The 18,404-nt window shown below is 43.4% G+C and overlaps 1 protein-coding gene and 1 long non-coding RNA gene across 10 annotated transcripts in view; one reads left to right on the forward strand and one right to left on the reverse strand.

Annotated features, from left to right (window-relative positions):
* The window catches only part of LOC118394378 (basic immunoglobulin-like variable motif-containing protein), a 101,787-nt gene extending 85,177 nt beyond the window's left edge, over window positions 1-16,610 (forward strand). For all 9 annotated transcript variants that reach the window (XM_052468359.1, XM_052468394.1, XM_052468337.1 and 6 more), the window contains 8 exons: window positions 6,719-6,845; window positions 11,003-11,098; window positions 11,319-11,423; window positions 11,535-11,629; window positions 11,925-12,057; window positions 12,691-12,774; window positions 12,903-12,999; window positions 15,666-16,610. In XM_052468359.1, coding sequence (XP_052324319.1) covers window positions 6,719-6,845; window positions 11,003-11,098; window positions 11,319-11,423; window positions 11,535-11,629; window positions 11,925-12,057; window positions 12,691-12,774; window positions 12,903-12,999; window positions 15,666-15,989 — 1,061 coding nt within the window. In that variant the 3' untranslated portion in view covers window positions 15,990-16,610. The remainder of the gene's footprint in view (window positions 1-6,718; window positions 6,846-11,002; window positions 11,099-11,318; window positions 11,424-11,534; window positions 11,630-11,924; window positions 12,058-12,690; window positions 12,775-12,902; window positions 13,000-15,665) is intronic.
* On the reverse strand, window positions 7,522-8,483 carry LOC127908822 (uncharacterized). The gene is made up of 3 exons (XR_008068587.1): window positions 8,316-8,483; window positions 7,660-7,700; window positions 7,522-7,577 (listed from the first exon to the last, which is right to left on the reverse strand). It is a non-coding gene; the product is annotated as an uncharacterized LOC127908822 (long non-coding RNA).
* Window positions 16,611-18,404: the final 1,794 nt, after the last annotated feature.

Raw genomic sequence — 18,404 nt, forward strand, 5'->3', positions numbered from 1 at the left:
GTAAATGCACATTGAAACATATTGCAAATGCGCGCGCACTTGCAATATGATTCTATAGTGTAAAAACATCACCTAATGGACATGATGAAATCAACACAACGAGTGATGGAAATGTACAACTATCACTGCCCGGCCATCCTGTGTTCCCATAGCGAGCATTAATATCAGAATGACCGGTAAATGCATTTACAACCATATTTTTATTTTTGGGTTACCAGTTGCACAACAATGCACGTGCATTTGCAATATGATTCTATAGTGAAAAACATCACCTAATGGACATGATGAAATCAACACAACGAGTGATGGAAATGTACAACTATCACTGCTCGGGCATCCTGTGTCCATCAGACCAGTCAATTTTGCATTTTTGAGCATTTCAAATTTCATATGGTAAATGCACATTGAAACATATTGCAAATGCGCGCGCACTTGCAATATGATTCTATAGTGTAAAAACATCACCTAATGGACATGATGAAATCAACACAACGAGTGATGGAAATGTACAACTATCACTGCTCGGCCATCCTGTGTCCATCAGACCAGTCAATTTGGCATTTTTGAGCATTTCAAATTTCATATGGTAAATGCACATTGAAACATATTGCAAATGCGCGCACTTGCAATATGATTCTATAGTGTAAAAACATCACCTAATGGACATGATGAAATCAACACAACGAGTGATGGAAATGTACAACTATCACTGCCCGGCCATCCTGTGTTCCCATAGCGAGCATTAATATCAGAATGACCGGTAAATGCATTTACAACCATATTTTTATTTTTGGGTTACCAGTTGCACAACAATGCACGTGCATTTGCAATATGATTCTATAGTGAAAAAACATCACCTAATGGACATGATGAAATCAACACAACGAGTGATGGAAATGTACAACTATCACTGCTCGGCCATCCTGTGTTCATCAGACCAGTCAATTTCACATTCCTGCAGGATTTTTATAGCATGACAAATTCGCGATGGTACCTGCCCATTGAACCATATTGCAAATGCACAGTGACTTTGCAAAAGTGAGAAAACATAAACAAATGGACATGATGAAATCAACACAACAGGTGATGGAAATGTACAACTATCACTGCTCAGCCATCCTGTGTTCATCAGACCAGTCAATTTTGCATTTTTGAGCATGTCAAATTTCATATGGTAAATGCACATTGAAACATATTGCAAATGCGCGTGCACTTGCAATATGATTCTATAGTGAAAAACATCACCTAATGGACATGATGAAATCAACACAACGAGTGATGGAAATGTACAACTATCACTGCTCGGCCATCCTGTGTCCATCAGACCAGTCAATTTTGCATTTTTGAGCATGTCAAATTTCATATGGTAAATGCACATTGAAACATATTGCAAATGCGCGCGCACTTGCAATATGATTCTATAGTGAAAAACATCACCTAATGGACATGATGAAATCAACACAACGAGTGATGGAAATGTACAACTATCACTGCCCGGCCATCCTGTGTTCCCATAGCGAGCATTAATATCAGAATGACCGGTAAATGCATTTACAACCATATTTTTATTTTTGGGTTACCAGTTGCACAACAATGCACGTGCATTTGCAATATGATTCTATAGTGAAAAACATCACCTAATGGACATGATGAAATCAACACAACGAGTGATGGAAATGTACAACTATCACTGCTCGGCCATCCTGTGTTCATCAGACCAGTCAATTTCACATTCCTGCAGGATTTTTATAGCATGACAAATTCGTGATGGTACCTGCCCATTGAACCATATTGCAAATGCACAGTGACTTTGCAAAAGTGAGAAAACATAAACAAATGGACATGATGAAATCAACACAACAGGTGATGGAAATGTACAACTATCACTGCTCAGCCATCCTGTGTTCATCAGACCAGTCAATTTTGCATTTTTGAGCATGTCAAATTTCATATGGTAAATGCACATTGAAACATATTGCGAATGCGCGTGCACTTGCAATATGATTCTATAGTGAAAAACATCACCTAATGGACATGATGAAATCAACACAACGAGTGATGGAAATGTACAACTATCACTGCTCGGCCATCCTGTGTCCATCAGACCAGTCAATTTTGCATTTTTGAGCATGTCAAATTTCATATGGTAAATGCACATTGAAACATATTGCAAATGCGCGCGCACTTGCAATATGATTCTATAGTGAAAAAACATCACCTAATGGACATGATGAAATCAACACAACGAGTGATGGAAATGTACAACTATCACTGCTCGGCCATCCTGTGTCCATCAGACCAGTCAATTTTGCATTTTTGAGCATGTCAAATTTCATATGGTAAATGCACATTGAAACATATTGCAAATGCGCGCGCACTTGCAATATGATTCTATAGTGAAAAAACATCACCTAATGGACATGATGAAATCAACACAACGAGTGATGGAAAGGAACAACTATCACTGCCCGGCCATCCCGAGTTCATCAGGCCAGTCAATTTTGCATTTCTGCAGGATTTTTGAGCATGTCAAATTTCTTACGTCATTTGGCCCACAAAAAAAATCCTTATGCACAATTTAAAAAAATATATAAAAAAATATGATAATAAAATTGGACAAAAGTATATTCATACAGTTCTTACACATGTGTAATTGACAAAAAATTGAAAGAATTTCAAAAAACGGTCCAGAAAGCACTTTTTAAGGGTGTGTGAAGTTTTTACAAAATTTTGACATTTTTGACTTTTGACTTTTGACTTCCTATGAAATCATATTGGAATTGGACAAAACATATTCCTTATGCGCATATAAAAAAAATTAAAAAATTATGATAATAAAATTGGACAAAAGGCTATTCATACAGTTCTTACACTTTAATTGACAAAAAATCGAAAGAATTTTTAAAACGGTCCAGAAAGCACATTTTTATGGGTGTTGAAGTTTTTACAAAATTTTGACATTTTTGACTTTTTGACTTTGACTTCCTATGAAATCATATTGGAATTGGACAAAACATATTCCTTATGGCTTTGCATATTTGGAACGTTAAAATTTTTAAAAAAAGTTATGATAATAAAATTGGACAAAAGTATATTCATACAGTTCTTACACATGTGTAATTGACAAAAAATTGCAGAGTGTTAACCTTAAAACGGTTTGCAGAAAGCACTTTTTTAAGGGGTGATAAGTTTTGAAAAAAGTTCATTTTTTAAAATTTTACTTTGGACATTAATTTGGGTTACATATCCAATATGAAAAACCCCGTTAACGTGGAGCGCATTTGCCCCCTGTTGAATTTTTAAGTGTTACAACTGGCAATTACCATATGGCATTTGCAATACACTTTGGATGAATCAACGCTTAAGGCATTGGGTGGTATTGGCCAATGTGTATATGGTTTTACGATGCCAATGACATGCCATTTATTTTGTCCAATACAGAGGGTTATTCCCTTACATTTACTTAAGGCTTTGCAGAGTGTTAACGTTAGGCTTTACATTTACTTAAGCTTTACAGAGTGTTACTTAGGCTTTGCAGAGTTTAACGTTAGGCTTTACATTTACTTAAGGCTTTGCAGTGTTAACGTTAGGCTTTACATTTACTTAAGGCTTTGCAGAGTGTTAACGTTAGGCTTTACATTTACTTAAGGCTTTGCAGAGTGTTAACGTTAGGCTTTACATTTACTTAAGGCTTTGCAGAGTGTTAACGTTAGGCTTTACATTTACTTAAGGCTTTGCAGAGTGTTAACGTTAGGCTTTACATTTACTTAAGGCTTTGCAGAGTGTTAACGTTAGGCTTTACATTTACTTAAGGCTTTACATTTACTTAAGGCTTTGCAGAGTGTTAACGTTAGGCTTTACATTTACTTAAGGCTTTGCAGAGTGTTAACGTTAGGCTTTACATTTACTTAAGGCTTTGCAGAGTGTTAACGTTAGGCTTTACATTTACTTAAGGCTTTGCAGAGTGTTAACGTTAGGCTTTACATTTACTTCCGTAGTTGTTTTTCTTTCAGTATTACTTTAGTGTCTTGTTTCATACAGGATGCTTGTCTTGGAATATTTTTATTCTGCTTTTCACTCATTTAGGTCGTTATTATGGAGACACAATAATGTTGCTGATCCATTTCTCCTATCACAACTTCGTAGCAGTTTTAAAATCTCCAATGGCCTCATTGTAACATCCCTGAGCAGTTTCCTTCCTGTTCTGTAGCTCAGGTTCCTTCCTGTTCTGTATCTCAGTTTCCTTCCTGTTCTGTACCTCAGTTTCCTTCCTGTTCTGTATCTCAGTTTCCTTCCTGTTCTGTATCTCAGTTTCCTTCCTGTTCTGTATCTCAGTTTCCTTCCTGTTCTGTAGCTCAGTTTCCTTCCTGTTCTGTACCTCAGTTTCCTTCCTGTTCTGTAGCTCAGTTTCCTTCCTGTTCTGTAGCTCAGTTTCCTTCCTGTTCTGTACCTCAGTTTCCTTCCTGTTCTGTAGCTCGGTTTCCTTCCTGTTCTGTAGCTCAGTTTCCTTCCTCTCCTGCAGCTCAGTTCAGAAGGATGACTGTATCTTTGATGTGTCTGTGTGGTTAAATACATCATCCACAGCATAATTATTAACTTGACCAGACGTAAAAAGATATTCAATATCTGATTTTGTTATTGTTACCCATCTACCAATCACTGCCCTTCTTTATGAGGCTTTTGAAAAGCTCCCTGGTCTTTGTAGTTGAATCTGGCAGAGATGCACCACTGTCCAGAGTGCTGTATGTAGGACAGAGGCAGGAGTGGTCATTAAACAAATGTACCACAGACAGGCTAGTAGACAGGCAGTGAGACCACAGACAGGCAGTGAAACCACAGACAGGCAGAGAAACCACAGACCAGGCAGTGCTAGTAGGACAGGCAGAGACACCAGAGGCAGAGACACAGACACTGAGAGTGCTAGTAGGACATGCAGAGACACCACAGACCAGGCTGAGACCAGGACATGCAGAGACACCACTGACAGAGTGCTAGTAGGACAGGCAGAGACACCACAGACAGGCAGTGACACCACTGACCAGAGTGCTAGACCACAGACAGGGCAGAGACACCACTGACAGGCAGTGAGACTACAGTGAGACATGCAGAGAGACCACAGACGGGCAGAGACACCACTGTCCAGAGTGCTAGTGAGGACAGGCAGAGACACCACTGTCCAGAGTGCCAGACAGGCAGTGAGACCACAGAGACAGGCACTGAGACATCAGATACAGACAGGCAGCTAGTAGGACCACAGAGACACCACTGTCCAGAGTGCTAGTGCTAGACACCACAGACGGGCAGAGACACCACTGTCCAGAGTGCTAGTAGGACATGCAGAGACACCCAGAGTGCTAGTGCAGTAGGACGGGCAGAGACACCACTGTCCAGAGTGCTAGTAGGACATGCAGAGACACCACTGTCCAGAGTGCTAGTAGGACATGCAGAGACACCACAGACGGGCAGAGACACCACTGTCCAGAGTGCTAGTAGGACAGGCAGAGACACCACTGTCCAGAGTGCTAGTAGGACAGGCAGAGACACCACTGTCCAGAGTGCTAGTAGGACAGGCAGAGACACCACTGTCCAGAGTGCTAGTAGGACAGGCAGAGACACCACTGTCCAGAGTGCTAGTAGGACAGGGCAGAGACACCAGAGTGCAGTAGGACGTGCAGTACACCACTGACTAGGGACAGAGACACCACTGTCCAGAGTGCTAGTAGGACAGGCAGAGACACCACTGTCCAGAGTGCTAGTAGGACAGGCAGAGACACCACTGTCCAGAGTGCTAGTAGGACAGGCAGAGACACCACTGTCCAGAGTGCTAGTAGGACAGGCAGAGACACCACTGTCCAGAGTGCTAGTAGGACAGGCAGAGACACCACTGTCCAGAGTGCTAGTAGGACAGGCAGAGACACCACTGTCCAGAGTGCTAGTAGGACAGGCAGAGACACCACTGTCCAGAGTGCTAGTGAGACACCACAGAGTGCAGGACACCACAGACAGGCAGAGACACCACTGTCCAGAGTGCTAGTAGGACAGGCAGAGACACCACTGTCCAGAGTGCTAGTAGGACAGGCAGAGACACCACTGTCCAGAGTGCTAGTAGGACGGGCAGAGACACCACTGTCCAGAGTGCTAGTAGGACAGGCAGAGACACCACTGTCCAGAGTGCTAGTAGGACAGGCAGAGACACCACTGTCCAGAGTGCTAGTAGGACAGGCAGAGACACCACTGTCCAGAGTGCTAGTAGGACAGGCAGAGACACCACAGACAGGCAGAGACACCACTGTCCAGAGTGCTAGTAGGACATGCAGAGACACCACAGACGGGCAGAGACACCACTGTCCAGAGTGCTAGTAGGACGGGCAGAGACACCACTGTCCAGAGTGCTAGTAGGACATGCAGAGACACCACCTAAAGAATCAGTGTGCTGTCGGGAGAGGGTGAATGAGGGGACTGTGTTTATTTCACAGTGACTATACAAGAGAGATGACTTTTCACAGTGACAAGATTACCCAGCTGAGTATTATATTTGTTGAAAGAAATGGAACAATTAAGGTACCGTATTGTTCTCAGAAACAATTATAACTTTAGGAACATTAGTACGTCACACCACTTGATTTATATTCAGACCTGATGAACGCTTGACAGATACAGCCAGCTTTTAGTTTCTGTCTGTATGAGCGATTGCTTTAACTTTGTGTCCTATTTTCAGGCAACATAAAGAGAGTCGGTACGAAGAAGATGAAGTCTTCAGGGGGCAGTAGGAACCTGCAGGACCTTCCTCTCCACGCCTCGCAGGACGAGATCAAACAGAGGAAAGTCCTGGACCTCAGGAGATGGTAATATATTATACTGTAACTACTGAGGTTGCACACATTATACTGTATTAACTAGCACACAGCTCATTATACTGTATTAGGTAGCACACATTATACTGTATTAACTACTATTAAAGTCCTGGACCTCAGGAGATGGTAATATAGCACACAGCTCATTAACTACTACTGAGGTAACACACAGCTCATTATACTGTATTAACTAGGTAACACACAGCTCATTAACTACTACTGAGGTAACACGCACACATGATACTGTATTAACTAACACACAGCTCATTAACTACTACTGAGGTAACACGCACACATGATACTGTATTAACTAACACACAGCTCATTAACTACTACTGAGGTAACACGCACACATTATACTGTATTAACTAACACACAGCTCATTATACTGTATTAACTAACACACAGCTCATTATACTGTATTAACTAACACACAGCTCATTAACTACTACTGAGGTAACACGCACACATTATACTGTATTAACTAACACACAGCTCATTAACTACTACTGAGGTAACACACACACATTATACTGTATTAACTAACACACAGCTCATTAACTACTACTGAGGTAACACGCACACATGATACTGTATTAACTAACACACAGCTCATTATACTGTATTAACTACTGATAGACCTATCACAGAGCTAGTTATACTGTATTAACTACTGATAGACCTATCACAGAGCTAGTTATACTGTATTAACTACTGATAGACCTATCACAGAGCTACTTATACTGTATTAACTACTGATAGACCTATCACAGAGCTTGTTATACTGTATTAACTACTGATAGACCTATCACAGAGCTAGTTATACTGTATTAACTACTGATAGACCTATCACAGAGCTAGTTATACTGTATTAACTACTGATAGACCTATCACAGAGCTATTATACTGTATTAACTACACATAGACTATCAAGAGAGCTAGTTATACTGTATTAACTACTGATAGACCTATCACAGAGCTACTTATACTGTATTAACTACTGATAGACCTATCACAGAGCTAGTTATACTGTATTAACTACTGATAGACCTATCACAGAGCTACATTATACTGTATTAACTACTGATAGACCTATCACAGAGCTTGTTATACTGTATTAACTACTGATAGACCTATCACAGAGCTAGTTATACTGTATTAACTACTGATAGACCTATCACAGAGCTTGTTATACTGTATTAACTACTGATAGACCTATCACAGAGCTTGTTATACTGTATTAACTACTGATAGACCTATCACAGAGCTAGTTATACTGTATTAACTACTGATAGACCTATCACAGAGCTATTATACTGTATTAACTACTGATAGACCTATCACAGAGCTAGTTATACTGTATTAACTACTGATAGACCTATCACAGAGCTACATTATACTGTATTAACTACTGATAGACCTATCACAGAGCTTGTTATACTGTATTAACTACTGATAGACCTATCACAGAGCTAGTTATACTGTATTAACTACTGATAGACCTATCACAGAGCTTGTTATACTGTATTAACTACTGATAGACCTATCACAGAGCTTGTTATACTGTATTAACTACTGATAGACCTATCACAGAGCTCATTATACTGTATTAACTACTGATAGACCTATCACAGAGCTAGTTATACTGTATTAACTACTGATAGACCTAACACAGAGCTAGTTATACTGTATTAACTACTGATAGACCTATCACAGAGCTCATTATACTGTATTAACTACTGATAGACCTATCACAGAGCTAGTTATACTGTATTAACTACTGATAGACCTATCACAGAGCTTGTTATACTGTATTAACTACTGATAGACCTATCACAGAGCTAGTTATACTGTATTAACTACTGATAGACCTATCACAGAGCTAGTTATACTGTATTAACTACTATAGACCTATCACAGAGCTAGTTATACTGTATTAACTACTGATAGACCTATCACAGAGCTAGTTATACTGTATTAACTACTGATAGACCTATCACAGAGCTAGTTATACTGTATTAACTACTGATAGACCTATCACAGAGCTAGTTATACTGTATTAACTACTGATAGACCTATCACAGAGCTAGTTATACTGTATTAACTACTGATAGACCTATCACAGAGCTACTTATACTGTATTAACTACTGATAGACCTATCACAGAGCTTGTTATACTGTATTAACTACTGATAGACCTATCACAGAGCTAGTTATACTGTATTAACTACTGATAGACCTATCACAGAGCTAGTTATACTGTATTAACTACTGATAATGATGACAGTGGGCTTGCATCGCAAATGGCACCCTATGTAGTGCACTGCTGCCTAATAGGGCTCTGGTTAAAGCTAGTGCACTATATAGGGAATGTGGTGCCTGCTGCCTAATAGGGCTCTGGTTAAAGCTAGTGCACTATATAGGGAATGTGGTGCCTGCTGCCCAATAGGGCTCTGGTTAAAGCTAGTGCACTATATAGGGAATGTGGTGCCTGCTGCCCAATAGGGCTCTGGTTAAAGCTAGTGCACTATATAGGGAATGTGGTGCCTGCTGCCCAATAGGGCTCTGGTTAAAGCTAGTGCACTATATAGGGAATGTGGTGCCTGCTGCCCAATAGGGCTCTGGTTAAAGCTAGTGCACTATATAGGGAATGTGGTGCCTGCTGCCCAATAGGGCTCTGGTTAAAGCTAGTGCACTATATAGGGAATGTGGTGCCTGCTGCCCAATAGGGCTCTGGTTAAAGCTAGTGCACTATATAGGGAATGTGGTGCCATTTCGGACAGAGCCAGAAATTACTGCAAGTGGAGGAGACATTCATTAGTGTCATGCTGCCCAATCTCTCTGGTCTCTCTCTCTCACTCTCTCTCTCCCTCTCCCTCTCCTCTGCCCTCTCCTCTCCCTCTCCTCTCCCTCTCTCTAGGGAATGTGGTCCCTCCCTCTCCCTCTCCCTCTCCCTCTCTCCTTCTCTAGGTACTGTATCAGCCTGCCCCCAGTACAAGACGTCATGTGGGATATCTTCATTAGTGTCATGCTTTTCTCTCTCTCCAATCTCTCTCTCTCTATCTCTCTCTCTCACTGTCTAGTCTCTCTCTGCTCTCTCCCTCTCTCTGTCTAAAGCTCTCTCTCTCTGTCTCTCTCTCTGCTGCCTCTCTCTCTCTCTGGTCTCTCTCTCTGCACTCTCTCTGTCTGTCTCCTGCTGCCCAATCTCTCTCTGTCTCTCTCTCTCTCTCTCTCCTGTCTTCCTTCCTTCCCAATCCTTCCTCCCTCTCTCAAGCTCCCTCTCTCCCTCCCTCCCTCTCCTGCTCCCCTCTCCTCTCCCTCTCCCTCTCTCTCTCCTCTCTCCCTGCTCCCTCTCCCTCTCCCTCTCCCTCTCCCTCTCACCGTTCTCTAGGTACTGTATCAGCCGCCCCCAGTACAAGACGTCATGTGGGATATCTTCATTAGTGTCATGCTTTTCTCTCTGGTTCTCTCTCTCTCTCTCTCTCTGTCTCTCTCTCTCTCTGTCTCTCTCTCTCTGTCTCTCTCTCTCTCTCTCTCCTCTCTCTCTGTCTCTGGTCTCTCTGTCTCTATATAGGGAATGTCTCCTCTCTCTCTAGGGCTCTCTTCTCTCTCTCTCTCACTCTCTCTCTCTCTCTCTCTCTGTCCATCTCTCTCTCTCTGTCTCTCTACTGCAAGTGGATCTTCTCTCTCTGCTTCTCTCTCTGTCTCTCTCTCTCTCTCTCTCTCTCTCTCTCTCTCTCTCTCTCTCTCTCTCTCTCTCTCTCTCTCTCTCTCTGTCTCTCTCTCTCTCTCTCTCTCTCTCTCTGTCTCTCTCTCTCTGTCTCTCTCTCTTCTCTTCTCTTCCTTCCTCTCTCCTCTCTCCCTCTCTCTCTCTCCCTCTCCCTCTCCCTCTCCCTCTCCCTCTCCCTCTCCTCTCTTCTCACCTCCCTCTCCCTCCCCCTCTCCCTCTCTCCCTTCTCTAGGTACTGTATCAGCCGCCCCTCAGTACAAGACGTCATGTGGGATATCTTCATTAGTGTCATGCTTTTCTCTCTCTCTCTCTCTCTCTCTCTCTCTCTCTCTCTCTCCCTCTCTCTCTCCCTCCCTCTCTCCCTCTCCCCTCTCTCCCCTCTCCCTCTCCTCCCTCCCTCCCTCTCTCCGTTCTCTAGGTACTGTATCAGCCGCCCCCAGTACAAGACGTCATGTGGGATATCTTCATTAGTTTCCTGCTGGAACTTTCTGTACAGCACACTAGGAGCAGGGAGGTAGGCATTTTATTGTCGTCTGTAGCTCTGTACGTGTGGCAATGGGATCACCGCTCGTTGGGGGAAGCAGACTCCATCTTTTATACTTGTCATAAATACAACAGATCTGTACACACCAAGACAAAATGTTTCCATCACATTATAGCGTGTAGTATCATTTTGAATGTGTCATAAATAAGAGGATTAACAGCTATGTGATTGTTATCGTGTGTATTTTCAGTCTCCCACCCATCTCCCAGGAGGGGGCTCTTCAGATCCTCGGCTTCCAGCCTCCTTTTGAGGAGATTAAGTTTGGTCCCTTTACAGGCAACGCTACTCTGATGAGGTACAGTACTCAGAAATGCTGACATTAGAAACAAGGTGCACACAGCTTATGGCTACAGATTATTATATATATATATTTATATATTATATATTTTTAAATCTTTGTGAACAGATGGTTCAGGCAAATCAATGACAATTTCCATGTCCGAGGATGTTCCTATATTCTGTACAAACCCCACGGGAAACACAAGACAGCTGGGGAGACTGGTGAGTTTGTCCTCTCTCCTCTCGTCTACCCTCTCTACTAACAAATTGGCTATGATGTAACAAGCTGGCCTCAGCTTTGGAAATACACAGAGTAAAATGTCTTCAAATGTCAGTCAATCCAGCAATTGTGGCTTGGGGGGCTGGCCTCGACTTTAGTTTGTCATCCAGTTTGTCTGTTATATAAAGAAATCGTTGAAACTGAATAGATGATGAAAAAGCATACAGTAGTTCAGACTGTCTGCATGATTCAGTTTTATTTTAATTTTAAGTTGAGTATTTGTCCTCCCTGTTCCAGCTGAGGGGGCGTTGTTGAAGTTGACCCTGGGGTTAAGAGATGAAACCATGGCCTATATTTACCACTGTCAGAACCACTACTTCTGTCCTGTGGGCTTCGAGGCCACACCTTTCAAAGCAGCCAAGGCCTACAGGTACATGCGTGCATTTACTTTCTAACAGGTCATAACAGGCCTAATTCATTACATTTTATCTTACTGTCATCCACGTACCTCCTACTGTCATCCACGTACCTCCTACTGTCAACCACGTACCTCCTACTGTCATCCACGTACCTCCTACTGTCATCCACGTACCTCCTACTGTCATCCACGTACCTCCTACTGTCATCCACGTACCTCCTACTGTCAACCACGTACCTCCTACTGTCATCCACGTACCTCCTACTGTCATCCACGTACCTCCTACTGTCATCCACGTACCTCCTACTGTCAACCACGTACCTCCTACTGTCAACCACGTACCTCCTACTGTCATCCACGTACCTCCTACTGTCATCCACACACCTCCTACTGTCATCCACACACCTCCTACTGTCAACCACGCACCTCCTACTGTCATCCACGTACCTCCTACTGTCATCCACGCACCTCCTACTGTCATCCACGCACCTCCTACTGTCATCCACGCACCTCCTACTGTCATCCACGTACCTCCTACTGTCATCCACACACCTCCTACTGTCATCCACGTACCTCCTACTGTCAACCACGTACCTCCTACTGTCATCCACGTACCTTGTTAACTTGTTCTTGTTTACTTCTAAGGGGTACATTACCAACTAATGAAATGGAACACTGGATCCTGATTGGTGAACCAAGCAGGAAGCACCCTGCTATTCACTGTAAAAAGTACGATCCTTTCTGACTTCTAATGTTTACAAAAAATGACATGCAGTGTTTTCGTTGTTGTTGTGCAACGTTGTCGTCTTCTTTAGTCGATTTACTGTTTCACTTCTTCATCTTGCTGTTGTTTATAGGTGGGCTGATATTGTCACAGATCTGAACACACAAAATCCAGAATACCTTGATATTCGTCACACGGAGAGGGGAATTCAGTGCCGCAAAACCAAAAAGGTTTTCATTTTCCTTTCAGTTTATAGTTATGTTAGTTGTTAGGATACCAGTTATGCTAACAATGGGATGAGGATGCGTTAGAGCCCAGAACTGGCATGAATTTTAAGCCCTACCCATGCCCGCGACATTCAGACCCCTGCCCAGGCCTGATTGCTTTTACCAAATTTAAGGCCCTGCCCAAAACCAGAAATCAGAAATAACTTCCTCTGTAAGTAAATCCATTAGCTACTCCTCTGTCTGTCACTGGCTTCCTGCGCGCTGCTCGCTCTGCATGCACTCTGCTCACGGTGGCTCTGAGTCTGTGAGTGACCATAGCAACGGCTACGCTCGGGCTGCTCTGCTCAGTGACGAAACATGAGACAAGCTGTTGGTTACTTTTCATCCCTCTCAGACAAACCTCCTACTGTCATATTATCATCTGTCAAATAATACCTCTCCTATGCAGGGTACCTAGTGGTTAGCAGTCCTAGAGGTCAGGTCCAGGTAGCCTAGTGGTTAGAGTCCTACTGTCAACCAGGTAGGTCCCTAGTGGTTACGAGTGTAGAGGAGGTCCTGGTATCCACGCATCTAGTGGTTAGAGTGTAGAGGACCTCCTGCTGTCATCCACGCATCCCACACACCTCCTCCTGTCATCCTAGATTAGAGTGTAGAGGAGGTCCTAGGTAGCCTAGTGGTTAGAGTGTAACCACGAGGTAGTCATCCAGCCTTGTTAACTGTTCTTGTTTACTTACATTACCAACTGAAATGGAACAGGAGATTGTAGGGTAGCCCCTAGTGGTTAGAGTGTAGAGGACAAAAAATGACATGCAGTGTTTTCGTGTTGTTGTGCAACGTGTAGATTTACTGTTTCACTTCTTCATCTTGCTGTTGTTTATAGGTGGGCTGATATTGGTCAGAGATCTGAACAGGTAAAAATGCCAGAATGGTTGATATTCGTCACACGGAGAGGTTGCCTAGTGGTTAGAAAACCAAAAGGTTTTCATTTTCCCTTTCAGTTTATAGTTATGTTAGTTGTTAGGATACCAGTTATGCTAACAATGGGATGAGGATGCGTTAGAGCCCAGAACTGGCATGAATTTTAAGCCCTACCCATGCCCGTGGTTAGACCCCTGAGGAGGTAGGTAGCCTTTGGTTAGGGCCCTGGTTGCCTTTTGAGGAGGTAGGTTGCCTAGTGGTTAGGCCCTGCCCAAGGAGAAATAGAAATAACTTCCTCTGGTTAGATCCATTAGAGGAGGTCTGTCACTGTTCCTAGTGGTTGCATGCACTCTGCTCACGGTGGCTCTGAGTCTGTGAGTGACCATAGCAACGGCTACGCTCGGGCTGCTCTGCTCAGTGACGAAACATGAGACAAGCTGTTGGTTACTTTTCATCCCTCTCAGACAAACTTGAGGAATAATATTATCATCTGTGAAATAATATCTCCTAGGCAGGGTAGCCTAGTGGTTAGAGTGTAGAGGAGGTAGGTAGCCTAGTGGTTAGAGTGTAGAGGAGGTAGGGTAGCCTAGTGGTTAGAGTGTAGAGGAGGTAGGTAGCCTAGTGGTTAGAGTGTAGAGGCGGCAGGGTAGCCTAGTGGTTAGAGTGTAGAGGAGGTAGGGTAGCCTAGTGGTTAGAGTGTAGAGGAGGTAGGGTAGCCTAGTGGTTAGAGTGTAGAGGAGGTAGGTAGCCTAGTGGTTAGAGTGTAGAGGAGGTAGGTAGCCTAGTGGTTAGAGTGTAGAGGCGGTAGGTAGCCTAGTGGTTAGAGTGTAGAGGAGGTAGGTAGCCTAGTGGTTAGAGTGTAGAGGAGGTAGGTAGCCTAGTGGTTAGAGTGTAGAGGAGGTAGGTAGCCTAGTGGTTAGAGTGTAGAGGAGGTAGGTAGCCTAGTGGTTAGAGTGTAGAGGAGGTAGGGTAGCCTAGTGGTTAGAGTGTAGAGGCGGCAGGGTAGCCTAGTGGTTAGAGTGTAGAGGCGGCAGGGTAGCCTAGTGGTTAGAGTGTAGAGGCGGCAGGGTAGCCTAGTGGTTAGAGTGTAGAGGCGGCAGGGTAGCCTAGTGGTTAGAGTGTAGAGGCGGCAGGGTAGCCTAGTGGTTAGAGTGTAGAGGCGGCAGGGTAGCCTAGTGGTTAGAGTGTAGAGGCGGTAGGGTAGCCTAGTGGTTAGAGTGTAGAGGCGGCAGGGTAGCCTAGTGGTTAGAGTGTAGAGGAGGCAGGGTAGCCTAGTGGTTAGAGTGTAGAGGCGGCAGGGTAGCCTAGTGGTTAGAGTGTAGAGGCGGCAGGGTAGCCTAGTGGTTAGAGTGTAGAGGCGGCAGGGTAGCCTAGTGGTTAGAGTGTAGAGGCGGCAGGGTAGCCTAGTGGTTAGAGTGTAGAGGCGGCAGGGTAGCCTAGTGGTTAGAGTGTAGAGGCGGCAGGGTAGCCTAGTGGTTAGAGTGTAGAGGCGGCAGGGTAGCCTAGTGGTTAGAGTGTAGAGGCGGCAGGGTAGCCTAGTGGTTAGAGTGTAGAGGCGGCAGGGTAGCCTAGTGGTTAGAGTGTAGAGGCGGCAGGGTAGCCTAGTGGTTAGAGTGTAGAGGCGGCAGGGTAGCCTAGTGGTTAGAGTGTAGAGGCGGCAGGGTAGCCTAGTGGTTAGAGCGTTGGACTAGTAACATTCCATTCATGGGTCTGTTACGCATTTCTGACATGAACCTCTCCTCTCCTGGCAGGTGGGAGGGAATCTTCACTGCATCATGGCTTTCCAGAGGGTCAACTGGCAGAAGCTAGGCCCCTGGGCCCTCAACCTGGAGAACCTGAGGCATGACCTCCACCACCAGGGGTCTGAGAGGGCCCAGGGGGGCTTAGCAGAGGTCCAGGAGGACAGGGAGAAGACCTCAGGAAAACACCAGGCTTTGGCCCGGCTAGGCCGTTCCAACAGCACAGGTACCAGTAACCAGAAGGACGTAGCTTGGAAACACCTGTCTAACACCACAGAGTACCGACACAGGAGCTCACCAGAGAGTGATGTTGAAGAAGATACCACAGATGACTGAGATTCAATGAGACGGCTGTGAAGTTAGTGCTGCTAAAATATACTGGTTAGTATATCAAACGTTCTCAAAATAGTTTTTCACCCAAAAAAAAAAGAGAGAGAGCGAGACGAAAGTGTTGTTTTACCCCGTCTAGCATCATCCAGATTCCATCAAGGATTTTGCTCGATTATTGTAATGAAAAGTTAGTACAACATCCAAGTTGATACACTTTAGTGTGAAAGCTACGTTTAATCGTCTAGCAATGTATAGAGGACTGCTGCTATTAATCAGAATGTCTGATAACATTGTATTTAAAAGCCATTTAAGAAATAAAATAATAAGAATAAAATCTATTACACTTTAAAGTGAGTGTGTTAGTTTGCGAATGTGACTGAAATCCAGTGACTACTGTAAGCCAAGTTTTTCTCAACTCCACGATGCACATCACATCAATGGAGTTGAGCGGAGACAACTACAACGAGTCGCTGTCCGTCGATAAACCCTTACCTTGTGCCTATGTTTGTCCTCTGTAGCTGGTTTCCTTAATTCCTTACCTTGTAGCTATGTTTGTCCTCTGTAGCTGGTTTCCTTAATTCCTTACCTTGTGCCTATGTTTGTCCTCTGTAGCTGGTTTCCTTAATTCCTTACCTTGTACCTATGTTTGTCCTCTGTAGCTGGTTTCCTTAATTCCTTACCTTGTGCCTGTTTGTCCTCTGTAGCTGGTTTCCTTAATTCCTTACCTTGTACCTATGTTTGTCCTCTGTAGCTGTTTGTAGCTGTGTGCCTTTCTTTGTTTGCTGATATCCATACTTTTTAATAAAACCTTTATCCAATACAACCACAGACTCTTTCCTTGTATCGACTGACAGCGACTCCGCCCACAGTTGTTGCAAACAAACTCCACCGAGATGTACATATGGTAGAGTTGAGAAACCCAGCTACAGGAAAACTAACCACAGAAACAACGATGTACATATGGTATACTTCACAACCCCAGCTACAATAAAACTAACTACAGAAACAACCATGGTAGACTTCAGAACCCCAGCTACAATCAAACTAACTACAGAAACAACCATGGTAGACTTCAGAAACCCAGCTACAGGAAAACTAACCACAGAAACAACCATGGTAGACTTCAGAACCCCAGCTACAATAAAACTAACCACAGAAACAACCATGGTAGACTTCAGAACCCCAGCTACAATAAAACTAACTACAGAAACAACCATGGTAGACTTCAGAAACCCAGCTACAATAAAACTAACTACAGAAACAACCATGGTAGACTTCAGAAACCCAGCTACAATAAAACTAACTGTAGAAACAACCATGGTAGACTTCAGAAACCCAGCTACAATAAAACTAACTACAGAAACAACCATGGTAGACTTCAGAAACCCAGCTACAGGAAAACTAACTGTAGAAACAACCATGGTAGACTTCAGAACCCCAGCTACAATACAACTAACTGTAGAAACAACCATGGTAGACTTCAGAAACCCAGCTACAATAAAACTAACTACAGAAACAACCATGGTAGACTTCAGAAACCCAGCTACAGGAAAACTAACCACAGAAACAACCATGGTAGACTTCAGAAACCTAGCTACAATAAAACTAACTACAGAAACAACCATGGTAGACTTCAGAACCCCAGCTACAATAAAACTAACCACAGAAACAACCATGGTAGACTTCAGAACCCCAGCTACAATAAAACTAACCACAGAAACAACCATGGTAGACTTCAGAACCCCAGCTACAGGAAAACTAACCACAGAAACAACCATGGTAGACTTCAGAACCCCAGCTACAGGAAAACTAACCACAGAAACAACCATGGTAGACTTCAGAAACCCAGCTACAATAAAACTAACTGTAGAAACAACCATGGTAGACTTCAGAAACCCAGCTACAATAAAACTAACTACAGAAACAACCATGGTAGACTTCAGAAACCCAGCTACAGGAAAACTAACCACAGAAACAACCATGGTAGACTTCAGAAACCTAGCTACAATAAAACTAACTACAGAAACAACCATGGTAGACTTCAGAACCCCAGCTACAATAAAACTAACCACAGAAACAACCATGGTAGACTTCAGAACCCCAGCTACAATAAAACTAACTACAGAAACAACCATGGTAGACTTCAGAAACCCAGCTACAATAAAACTAACTACAGAAACAACCATGGTAGACTTCAGAAACCCAGCTACAATAAAACTAACTGTAGAAACAACGATGTACATATGGTAGAGTTGAGAAACCCAGCTACAGGAAAACTAACCACAGAAACAACCATGGTAGACTTCAGAAACCCAGGTACAGGAAAACTTACTGTAGAAACGTGAATCAAACAGTACAATTGACATTGTGATGTCCTGTGAAACTATGTTAAGTGTAGATGTTCTTTTCCCAAAGAAAATA

The sequence above is a fragment of the Oncorhynchus keta genome, chromosome 1 (assembly GCF_023373465.1).
Source record: "Oncorhynchus keta strain PuntledgeMale-10-30-2019 chromosome 1, Oket_V2, whole genome shotgun sequence".
NCBI classification, from domain to species: domain Eukaryota; kingdom Metazoa; phylum Chordata; class Actinopteri; order Salmoniformes; family Salmonidae; genus Oncorhynchus; species Oncorhynchus keta.